This window comes from Rhinolophus hipposideros (assembly GCF_964194185.1).
Source record: "Rhinolophus hipposideros genome assembly, chromosome: 15".
In the NCBI taxonomy this organism is placed as follows: domain Eukaryota; kingdom Metazoa; phylum Chordata; class Mammalia; order Chiroptera; family Rhinolophidae; genus Rhinolophus; species Rhinolophus hipposideros.
In genome coordinates, this window is record NC_138061.1 from 8,325,127 (window position 1) to 8,337,381 (window position 12,255).

Genomic DNA, 12,255 nt, shown 5'->3' on the forward strand with positions numbered 1-12,255 from the left:
AAAAGTAACTTCCACTGCTCAGCTAGGTCAACCTTGCCCTAAAATGGCTTTTATTCTCTAACTTCTAAATATACCTCATCCACTGGGTGCAAAACCGCATGGAAATGTACCCAGATGCCTTAATTAAGAAACCCCCAAAGAGGCTACGTTACAGTCACCATCAGTCAACAAGTATCTACTGAAAGCCTGTTAGACACAAAGGCAGCTCAATAAACTGCTCAGGACTAGCGAGGTTGTGTGCCAGGCTCTGGAATCCAGAGATGGGAGAAACATGCTGTGCTTTTCTGGGTGTTATAATTTAGTGGTCCCCAATGAATCCTTCTCCCCCAAAAGGTCAATTTCAGCTGGGCTTTCTTCAATGGATTGCCACCTTGGTTCAGCTCGCCTTTCTTCCTCTGGGCTGTGAGTTCCAAAGGGTTTGAAGGGGCTGCAATCCTCCTAGAGGGGAATTTAAGGTCTACAGACATTCCCATGGAGACCAGAGCTGCTTCAAGAGGGCCCCAGGATTAGGAGGTGATACCAGCACCAAATCACTTTCCTTCAGTAAACAATAATATTGTGTTTGTCCAACAAAGACCTATCCCGGGTATCTTCAGCACTTCCCATGCCGAGAAGTAGAGGTCCAGGCCCTACACCTTGCTGGTGGCACCAGATGTGGGAAAGTGTATGGATGGGAGTGGGGTGAAGGCAGGAGTAGTTCCTGGACAGTCCCCTGGCTCTGATCTTCATGGAGGAAGGAAAGGGAAGGCGGGACCCTCTCCAGTGAAGTCTGGTACGGCATTCTGCAACAGTGACAATTTCCTATAATACCTGAACTGCCCAATTTGGTGGCCCTAGCCACATGTGGCATTGAGCACTTGAAAGCATGTGGCTGGTGCTACTGAAAAGCTGAAGTCTGTTTTATTTAACTGTAATTCATTTAACTTGAAATAACGGCATTGGATTGTAGCTGCCATGTTGGACAGTGGCAGCAAAGCTCTAGGGCATGATGGTGGGCGTGGGTGGGGACGGAGCAGAAGGTGGCAATGGGGCATCATTGCTAATCTCTTCCTAATTTGCCCCCCACTGCTAAAACCACCTGCATGTCTTCTCTCCAGTCTGCTAGGAGGCATTGTTGTGGTGGTAGAGTGCAGGTTGGGAGAGGTGGGAGGGCAGAGTCACGCAGCCAAGCAATGACATGCCATAAATTGCCCTTAAGCTGCAGTGGGCCAGGGATTAGAGGACTTTTCCGGCAGACAGGGGTCAATAGCAGGGTTCCTAGACTATGGTTTCAAAATACTTTAAAGTGGACGTTGACTTCCTGTAATGTGGTCGCTCTTGGGTGATGGGTGACAACTCTGTTTCTCTGGAAGCAGGGAAGGTTCAGAGGGGCTGGAGTTATAGACAAATTTATTTTTTAAGCTCGAAGATGGAGACCTCAATTATGCAAAAGAGGGTGAGGCCAAGGTGGGGGGCGGGGATGTTGAATGACTTCCTCAGAATCACACTTTTTGTTCTTAACAATGTTGGGATGAAAACGTGCCCTACCGTGGTGCTGTTTCTACCACACAATGTTGCTTGTCAAATACCCTGTGACTTTGGGCATTGTAGATGTATCTGGCTGGTTTGGCCACCCAGTGAATTGACGAATTCACATGTTCAGATTGGCCGATGCTGGGTAGGAACTTGCAGCATTGTGTGGGGGGGTGAGGGTAAAGGGGACAACGTTGAGGCCACAGTAAAATTTCCCCAATTTATTCCCCCTCCCGCTGTCTTTTATAACAATGTTTGCTTTTCTTGAACCAGAATGCAGTCAAGATTCCCGAATTGCTCTTCCATTGTGCTTTGAGTAACAGACCTGGGTACCAAGTTGTAAATAGCAAATGTGTGGCGGATTTTTAAGCCTGAAATTATCAAGCTTTAGCAATTCTCCAGAATTTTCCCTTTCCATTTGTTTTTATAATATCGCTAAAAATCATTTTATGAACCACAAATGTTGGCCCTTAATTCTTCCCCTATTTTGAAGACTAGGCAAATTTAGCCAATGAAACTGCAGGTGTTCGAAAAAGATGTCTACCAATTTTATGCACCTGAACTTGAAGGCCCTTGGAAACACAAATTCTTCTTGGAGCACGTGGAGAAAGAAGTGGACTAAACCATGAGTGGATAACTTCTCTGGAAATCTTAACATTTTGGGAGACAATGAATTCCACTCAAAATATTTCAATTCTACACTAAGTTGAATCACTTAGAAAGAGCCATCACCTGGCACAGAGAGGTGAAAGTGGTTGACTTGCTCTGGTGGCCTTTGGAATGAACCCCAGCCTGATTAGGAGACCAGCCTTGGGTTTCCCTGTCATTAACCAGTGAGGTGGCCTTGAGCCCATTAGTTCCCCTCTCTGTGGCCCACTTTCCTCCCTTGTAAAATACAGGGCTTACTTTGATGGTTTAACACACACTTTCTTACCTTTGGGTCCGGTCTCCGTGTCACTCAAGGAAATCTAATAAACTGTAAGAGCAGATCAGAGTGGCAATTTTTATTCGGATGCTCCTGTTTTAAAAGAAGCTCTTTCTTTGGGGCTAAGTTGTTCGCCAGTATTAGAAGTCCCTTGTACTTGGCATCACTTCCTGCCTCATTTGTTGCCCCCAGGGACTGCTGCGGCTGGGGGGGGGGGCAGTGGGTACCAATGAGCGTTGCATTGCCTTCCATGTGGTGGCCATTTGCACAACTCAGGCTACCTGCCCAGGCCACATGCCATCTCAGGCAGGTATTGTGTAGCCACCCAGGCCTTTAAGCTGGGGCAGAGAGGTAGGGGGATGGGAATTCAGAAGTAATGGTCCCAGAGTCTGTTAAAACCAAGTCCATAATAATATCTGGGTGGTCTTAGCGGGTTTTAGGCTCTTCACTGAAACACTTCAATCCTTCCAATAGTCCCAGGAGTGGGACTAAAAAAACAGCTAATAATCATCATAGGAAACACATTGTGTTTCCCATGTGCCAAAGGGTTTCTCTAGAACCACGAGGAACAGCTGAATAAAAAGGTCTTGTCACACTTTCACTTAAGCCTCTTAGTGACCCTAGTAAGTAGCTACAAGATAGATACTATTATTTTCCTCATTTTATACCTGAGAAAATGGAAGACTCAGAGAACTTCAGTAACTTGCCCAAAGTCACACAGCCATTGGGTAAAGAGAGCCACACCTTGCCTGTTGGAACTAAAGCCTGTTGGCGGCTGCAGGGAAGTCTTGGCTTTGACATTCATCTCTGTGTTTAAAATCATTGACTCTGTTCAGTGCTGGGACCCATCATTTTCCTTCAGTTAAAACGCAGAAACTGGATGGAGCTGTCAGAGGATCACGCCCCTCTCCTCATCCCAAGAGTAACAACTCTTACCGATGTCCTTGGATTGTTCTATATTTATTCTTTCAAATATTTCTTTTATGCTATGGACATTATTGAGATAACCTTAAAAAATGAAGTTCAGTTTTGCAGAAAGCTCAGAACCACATGAGGAGGGCTCATTTGGCACTTAGCCTTTATTCATCTAACTTCTCTATGGGATGAAGGAACAGCCACCCGTTAAAAAACAAGTTATTAAAAGAGGAATTCTAAATCTTTAAAGGGGAGGGAACTCATGGCAGGGAGGGTCCCCACCTCCTTCCCGTTTCTCCTCCCACAGCCACAGGGCTAGCGACACAGTTTGTTTCTGGAAACTTGGGGGCACTGGCACCTTGTGGCCTCATTTTTCTTTCACCCACGGATGCATCATTACTCAAGTGAAAAAAAGAAGAACATCTCAGGGCTTTTGAAAAAAAAAGAGCTAACTACTCAAGACATTTGGTAAGGGGGGAAAATTGTGACGAAAAGGGCCCCCAGGAGGTGTGGAGGGTTTGTGAATGTGGCTCGTCTGGCGGTTCTTTCAGTTGAAACCTGGTGTTGGTGTTTGGAGTTCAGTTCAAACTGTCACCTTTAGTTCTTGCTGGCTTTTCTGCCCTCGGCCCTGAACCTCAACAGATTGGGGCTGATTTACCTATTCACACTCGGCCATGGAAGTTCATTAATAGGCTTATTAGCAACACCACTCACAGGACGCCATTGACAAAGGGGTTCCAGCCGCTTGAAGAGGGAAGAGAAAAAAACTGTGAAGAGACTATTTTCTCATTCAGATGCCTCGCTAGTGTGAAAGCTTTCCTAGACCCTCTGAGGTCGCTTGAAGCCTAAATATGATGACATAATTTTTTTTTTTTAAATTCCACACGTGCTTTTGCTTTTCTCAAAACTGAAGAGTTTGCTGTTGTGGGCCGGTGGGCTTCGCTCACTTAAAAATGAACGCTCTGAAGGGAGTAAGGGGCTTTTGATGGATTGGTGTCTTTTCATCTCTATAAAGAATAAATTTTGCAAACTGCACCTGGACGTTCAAGTAGATGTTCTTATTTGTCATTTTCAGTGGAAGGCTTCCTTTTTGTTCAGCGTTCATAAAGCTATTGATGACTGGGGATAGGGACGATGGCTTTCTGCACCAGTAATTTATGTGAGAATGTGTTAACAGCATTTTCAATGGCTCATGGATACGCGCAGGATGGGAAAGGAATCTGTCCTGAGCCACTAGATTTTCCCATTGGAGGGGAATATAAAGATGTAAGTGCCAGCCTCTCTTCTGAGCAGGGGACATTCACATCTCTTTTTGTGACCCCAGGTCCGAGAACCTGAAAAGGTATTGGTTTGTTCAGAACAACCCTGGTGGGAGTGGATGGCTGAGGGTTACCTGGCTGAGGTGTCAGTTAATTAAAAGGTTCTGGAACTGACACAGGTTAGAAGACTTGACCAAAAACGTACCCCTTCCCCAAGCATATAGACTGATAATTCTGCTCACGGATCAGACTATCATTTTTGCTGTCAAATTTCAAAAATATAATTTCAAAGCCACTTGCTGAAGTATTTCAATGGATTTGTTATTGCTGACTTTTGTGTAATTTACACAAAAGTTTTCTATGATGTATTGTGAAGAAAAATGATTTCCTAGTGATGCGGCACCTTGAAAAAAATATTTTCGTAAATGTTATGAAGTGTGTGATGTCAGTCACCCATGAGCAACTGTATTTATAAATGCAGGGAAAGTAGATTTTCCAGGTCAGTTTTGTTTTCCCTGTTCCACCTATCTTCAGGCCTCAAAAGCATTCGAAAGCACTTCTGGATTTAATGAGCTTTTCTAACAAAAAATAATTAAAGTTTTTATCCATACTGCCTTGAACTTAAGCACCATGGCTTAGGAGCTGGATGAGTGAGGAGGGAGAAAAAGCATATTAAAAAATAAATTATCCCATAGGCATAGCCTAGTGAAAAAGGTAAATGGAAAATATGACATTTAACCAGTTACAGCTTGACGTTCAGCTGAAGAATTTGATTTTACAGTTGAAGAATCTACGATTCAGAGAGGGAAATTGATTTGCTCAAGGTCATACAGCTATTTATAGTGGAGTTGAGTTTTTAGAATCTTTCGACTTTCTTTTTATTAATCCAAATATGTGTTACTAAACAACAGATTTTTGTTGCAGTTTTTGACTTTTTCTAAGACAGACTCAAGGCCAGGCTCTGTCAGTAACCAGCTGTGTGGCTCTGGACAAATTACTTCACCTCTCTCATCTTCAGTTTCCTCATCAGAACCTGGAACTATTATTCTGCAGGAGGGGCTATGCTGATTAAAAAGAATGTGCCCACCCACAGTAGGGCCACAGTAGGGCTCCTTTCTTCTCTCATTGCTATTGTTTTGAAGGACAGAAAAGTGCAAAGTCCTGCAAACGTCTTCAAGTTGTTTCCTCTCCTCCCGAAGTGTCAGTTGCATTATGTTCCTCCCTCCAATACCATTCAGACGCACTTTAAAGTCTCTTGAGGGGTAGGGCAGGCATTCTGTCATTTGTTTTTCTGACTTGAGCTAAAACAACGTAGCACAATCCTCTGCAAACCGTTGGTCAGTCTTGACTCCCAAGAGATGGGAGAGGGCGGTGCGCGGGCCCCAGCCCGACTCTCAGAGGATGCTAGGATGCTGCCGCAACTCTCGCTCTGGACGTGGCGGGGCCCCCAGCCTTCCCCGCGGGGGTCTCGGGCGGCTCGCAGGCGTGGGGAGCAGCGCGGAGTCGGGGCCGCCCCGCGCGCGGCGCTGATTGGCAGAGTGGGCGCCGCCGTCCAGGAAACGGCTCGGGTTTCAGCGGGGGCGTGACCCGCCGGGAGGGGGCGGCGGCAGCGGAGAGCGGAGCGAGCGAGGCAGCGGGCGGGCGGGCGGGCGGGCGAGCGAGCGCGGCCGCCACAAAGCTGGGGCGCCGGGGGGTCTGCGTGCGGCGTAGCTGGCCCGGCGCGGCGACTGCTCTGCAGGCTGGCGGGGTCCGGGCGCCCCGAGGCCGCAGCTTTCCCGGGCGCGTTGAGCGGACGCAAGTCGCGAGCCAAGTTTGGTGGAGGGGACGCCAAGCCTGAGTCCTTTCTTCCTCTCGCTCCCCACATCCGAGGGCAGCTCGCGGGCGTCATGCCCACGCTCCTCCTCTGCCCGGGGTGCGTGTGAAGCCTCTGAGCTCCGGCTCCGCCGAGGACCCCAGGGCCACTTGTGTTTTTTTGGAGTTTCCCGGGAGCTCGTCGCTGGCTCCATCCCGACCCACGCCGGGCGCGGGACAGAACCGATCGCGGAGGAGCCAAGTTGCCATTCAAGGTAATCGCGGTGTCGGGCGCCTGGGGGAGCCTCCTCCGCGGGGAAAGTGGGCGCCGTGGGAGCGTGGGACGCCGGGTGCACGCTCTTCTGAACGGGGGGCGCGGGGCGCGGGCGCGGGCGGCTGCGCCCGTCCTCCCTCTGGCTGCATAGGTGATGGGGGAGCAGGGTGCGTGCTGACGGCTGGCGTTTGAGAAGTCCTGCCTCCCCCCCATCCAGATGCTGACATCTGCCTCTGGGCGCTGACGCCCCCCTCCCTGTCAAACTCCGGCCCGCGCTGTCCCGCCGACCGGGCGCGATCCTCCGGCCCCAGCGCCGGCGGGCAGGCGGCGGGGCTGCCTTTCTGGTGGCACAGCCCCGCAGGGCTGGGGCGCAGAGGGGCATCTTCGGGGTCCCCCGTTCCAGGACCCGGGGAACGCGCGCCCTGTCCCATCCAGGCCCGGGCGGGGGGCCCTTCCCCGGGAGGGAGTCGCTGGGATGGGGCAGGCGACAGCTTCGTGGGGTTGGCGATGCTCGGGGGTGGCATCTTTGGGTAGGGGCGGCTTCGGTTCTAAGCTTCAGTGCCCGGTGCCCCTCGCCCGCCGCCGCCTTCGGCGCTGCGCGGAGCTCAGCACACCTGGGGCTAGGGGGCGAACTGGACCGACTTTTTTCTTGTTCGCTGCCTGCTGCCGTTCCCAGATGTCGAAAGCGCAGGCGAGTGCTAACTTGCGCGCTCATTCTTTCAGCGACCCGGCTGCGCAGGGGAATCCACCGAGGCCCGGCGAGGCGGTGGCTCCGACCCACGCGGCGGCGGGGCGGCGGGGCGCGGGGGTCCGGCCCCCGGGCGAGGACGAGCCTCCGCCGCTCCCCTGGCAGCCGGGTCCCCTGCAAACTCTTCTCGGGGCCTTCCCTCTGCTCGGCCAATTCAATAAAACCTGCCCTTAAAGGCAAACCTGCTTTCACACTCTGGGCACCCATTATGTGTTTGGTGTGAAACGCTATCAACATTTAAAACCCTATTGTCCCCTTGGTCCCAAATCCCTGTAAATCTTCCTCTGGCCTCGACTCATTTTCATCTGAAAAGCCTGTTTAGTTTGAATAGAAAAGCAATCAGGCGCCCCTCTCCCTTTCCCTGGAATGTCAATTAAAATGCAGATTTCTTTGAGCTCTTTAGCGCCCCGAGAAGGGGAGAAAAACAGGATATTCCAGGCAAACAAATGAAAGAAATGCTACAATGAAACCGGGTTGGTGTTGGTGAAGCGTTTACCCCCGTGTGCTGCAAGTTCTCATCAGTTTTTAAGCGTTAGCGGGAGGGGATTGTGGTCCTGCGTCAGCCTGCGTTTTGTGTTTTTGGAGATTTCAGTATGTTGAGGAATTCCCCCAACCCCAGATTTGACCACTCAATAGCTGCGGCCCCTACTCGGCCCTGGGGAAAAGGGGAGCAGCAGGGAGGCTTTGAGTCAGGAGATAGGTCTGTTCCCTGGGCAGCCCCCACTTGCCTGGCACTGTTGACTTCCCTGATGTGAAATCTGCCAAGAACAAAGCGCCCAAGTGCTCAGCATGGGTGAGCCAACTCTGGACAGATAACTGGTTAGAGGTGGAAGTTCAAAGCGGGCACTGTGTCGGCTTGCCTTCTTGGAGCGTGGGGGGTTTGGGAATGTTCTGGTAAGTTGAGGAGCCCAGCATAGACCTGGCACAGAGACTACTCCCCAGCCAGGCTTTCTCGCTTGTCACTTGCCTGTCTTTTGGGGGCAGGCTTGTGTGGAGGTGAAAATGGACCAGGGGAGCGGGTGGTCATGGAGGGCCATCCATCACTGGGAGGGTGACGACTCCTCCCACGGCCAGGCTGAGAAGAGAGTTCCCTTTCAAGGGGAAAAATAAACACGCTGGGGCTTTCACTGAGGCTCAGACTCCAGGAAGGATTATGGTATTGAAGGCAGGAAGCCGGGATTGTGGTCGCCAGCAGCCTGCTGGGCCTGTGTTCCCAACACTGAGCCTCGGGACCTAATTATCCTGCCTAGGAGGTCCCTCCATACTTTTGTCCACTCTGGTGAGGAGTTGTGCATACCTGCCACCGTAGGCCTCCAGAGATTTGAGGAGGGGGCTGCTGTGGGGCATGGACCTGGAGATGGCTATAATTCAAATTGGTGCAATTTGATGGGATGAATGAATGGCTTGAGACTGAGCTGGGGTAGCGGTCCATCTCTTCCTCTAACTTAGAGCTACGGAGGCTGCTCTGAGCCGGGACAGGTGGGTGAGGTGGCTGGGGAATCAGCCTGGGTGAAATCTCCTGCTAGGATTTAAGATTGTTCATGAAGTTGTGTGAGAGGCAGAAAATTCCCATGCATTCTGGAAATGCTTAGTAAATCAATGAGAATGTTTGTGTACTTTCCTCCCACATGTATGTAGAAATAGCTACGGAATTATCTTTAGAGGCTTTTAACTTTAAGAGGAAGGAAAACAGTTTGGGGAAAAAAATCCTTCAAGCGCTCTGAAAACACGGTGTGTACACACACCACGCACATGCATGCGGTCGCTTTTGCCGTGAATCACACCATTTCACATGTGCTGTCTTGGTAGCAGAGATTTTTTTTTTCCCCCTCCTCTGGAAATGGTGCCACATCCTCTTTTCCCTTAACCCATTTTAATGCTTAGACAAGGCTAAAAGGAGCAGTTTCTCTGATGTAGCTTTGGAGAGGCTCAGGCAGTGTTGAAATCCTGTGTCACAATTTGAAACGCCAAGTCGGCAAGCAAAAAGCACAGGGTTTAAAAGATTTTTATATTAAAGGTCTCACTCCCCACCCCCGATCTTATAACATGCGGTTCGTTCATATTATTCAGAGACTCTGTGATTGTTTTAATCAAATTCTCTAACGTTTGTGCATTTCGGCTGTACACTTAGTAACGGAGAATACTGAACAAATGTAAAGTCCTTTGATTATTTTAAGCTTGGAGAAGTCTCTTTGCCTTTGGATCAATGGGTGAACGGAATAGTAAGTTGAGCGCCCCCTTGGAAAATGTCTACGCTGAAGTTTAAGCCAATAGGTTAGCATATTGAAAGTTAGTGGCCCAATCACACACCATGCCAATTGTCGATATGTCATCATCACTAAGAAACCTCCTGCATTATTCATCAGAGTTCACATCACCTCCGTTTCTTAACCCACTCTGTGTCGCTTGAAGACATTGACTAGGCCTGGGCTGCCATCAGTCACAGTGGAAGGGGATTCAGCCTGCGTTCCAATCTCTTTTGGATCAGCTGCTTTGAATGCGGTGCAGTTCCGTTCATTCTTCGTAAGTGGCGGCTTGCTGAAAGACTGCATTTGAAAATGAATCTTGACAAGTGTAAACTGGTGGGAATTTTTGGTAGCTTTCCTGGGATTCTTTTCATTTTGCTGCCCTCCTTTCTTCCTGAGCACTCACTCCGCTCAGCTCCAGCCCCATAGAAGTAAGCAGCTGCCTCCAGCGTTCAGCTTGCTCAAGCCCACCGGGCCTCAGAGAAGTTAATGAGGCCGGTTATGCCAATCTGAGAGTTGTTAACTTGCTTTTCTAGTTGCCCTGGAACCTCAGGTCACGTGGCTTTTGCTTTTTGAGGGCGGTAAAGGTCATTTGGATAGGAGAAGAGCATATACACTTTTGCCTAACTGAAGTGGCCGTGCATATCTGTGTCCTGTAGCCACTCTTTCTACCTGTTTCTTAAAAGTATGCTTTTTCAAAGATCAGCCTCACACGTTTTGTGGGCCTGTCTGGTGGAAACACCTGGGACTCTGAGGTGCCAAGGGAAGACTTTTGCAGATAATTAAAAAGAACTGTTTGCGGAATGGTTGAGAAGCTGACAACGGTCTGAGCCCACTTGGGTTTCATGAATTGGCATTGGGGAGGATTTCACTGACTCGCCGAATCTCTTTCCTCTAGAGGCTGCAGCAGAGGCAGCAGCACGACCGGCAGTGGCTGTAGCAGCCCCGTGGTTCCTGAGCCCACTGCAGGCTGAAGGCTTTGCTGGCAGTCCATGCTCGTAGAGGAAGTGTGCAGATGGGATTAACGTCCACATGGAGATATGGAAGAGGACGGCGCATTGGCACCGTAAACATGGTCAGCTGGGGCCGCTTCATCTGCCTGGTTGTGGTCACCATGGCAACCTTGTCTCTGGCCCGGCCCTCCAATTTAGTGAAGGATACCACATTAGAGCCGGAAGGTAAGTTATTTAATTTCACTTTCAGGGTACCAAGTTTGTTTTGGGATTTGTCTGGGGAAGTGGCACTTAGGTCAAGGCCTGTTTCAGAGTCAGCTGCCCTTGCATATTGGATCTGAATCTTCTAAGAACAAGGGAGAGTGGTTCCCCCCACCCCCCGCGGAGTTAGAGATTATGAGGGAAGGTTCTTTTGCTGTCAGACTGCAGCAGAGTGGTATAGTTTGGTGGTGTCTTGGTGTGTATTTCTCTGTGCTGGGTGAGGGAGGCTGGCAGTTCACCTTTATTCAACGCCCTGGAGAGCTCTGGAAGGGGGAGCGTGTGATGAATGCCATCTCGAGCTTCCTGCAGTAGTAGTATCACTGGAGGGAGCGTCTTGCTTACAATGTAAAGAATCGCTATTTCCTGACAAAAGGAGCCACTAAGGGAAATTGCCTACATCTGAAATGCTGACATTTTATTTTCATTGTCTGAGGAGAAAAGCTTCTGAAGTTCAGCACAGAGATGCTTGACATGTTAGATTTTTTTTCTTAAAGCCATTATAATTCGTAATACTTAAGCATTACATCACAGAGCGGCAAATTCTATTTTAGTAAATTTGAAAGCAAATATACATGGGCGTCTCCCACACCTATGAGAACTTCCAGATCTAACAGGGCAGGCATTTGGTGTTTCAGCTTTGGAAATTTAATTTTAAAGGCCTGAAGGCCAGTTGTGAGCACTAACCGAGGCTGAAGTATTCAGCCGGGCAGATTTGGAACCTCTTTCCCAGGTCCTTCTGTGACGACGGGTAGCCAAGCCTCTACTTGGTGCAGCATTGAAATCTGTCATCAGTTGGGAATATTGGTAGCTGACTTATTTTTCCAGTGGTAATCCGAGAATAAAACGGCAGATCCAAGCACTCATCGCCGCTTAATGAACCTGTTTGCTGAGAGCCCACCTGGTCCCTGCTTAGCTTCGGGGGCCCGCCACGGTCCTGAGTGGTCTGGGGTCAGCTCAGCTGGAAGAGGACAAGAAAGCCTGTCCAGGGCAATAGGGGAAGGAGGGCTGTGTTCCCGTGTGAGATAAGTGTGCTGAGAGAGGGGCTCTCCATGAGACCCTGTGCATGAGTCATAAAAGGAGAAGTAAGGCAAAGCTTTCTAAAACGGAGGCACTTACGGTACTACCTGAAGCAGGCAGGTAAACGTGAGAGTGAGGCTGGTGCCCTTTTTTCTAACGCAGAGGTATGGCAGTTTCATAATGAACAGGTGTGGTGACATCGCAGTGACTGCCATGTCCCCAGGAAATGAATCTGGTAAGAGTTGGTGTCCCAGGCTCTAGCTGTGATGCTTTTGGGACTGCTTCCTTGTAACATGTGCTGTGACACAAGCACGAATGTCATTTGCAGTGGTGATGCATTTGAAAGGGCTTAAA

At 49.6% G+C, this 12,255-nt stretch overlaps 1 protein-coding gene across 7 annotated transcripts in view; it reads left to right on the top strand.

Moving 5' to 3' along the window:
* The first annotated feature begins 6,222 nt into the window (after window positions 1-6,222).
* FGFR2 (fibroblast growth factor receptor 2) overlaps window positions 6,223-12,255 on the top strand; it is a 101,492-nt gene continuing 95,459 nt past the window's right edge. For all 7 annotated transcript variants that reach the window (XM_081073632.1, XM_081073631.1, XM_081073633.1 and 4 more), the window contains exons 1-2: window positions 6,223-6,677; window positions 10,569-10,848. In XM_081073632.1, the coding sequence (XP_080929758.1) occupies window positions 10,686-10,848 (163 nt within the window). In that variant the 5' untranslated portion in view covers window positions 6,223-6,677; window positions 10,569-10,685. The remainder of the gene's footprint in view (window positions 6,678-10,568; window positions 10,849-12,255) is intronic.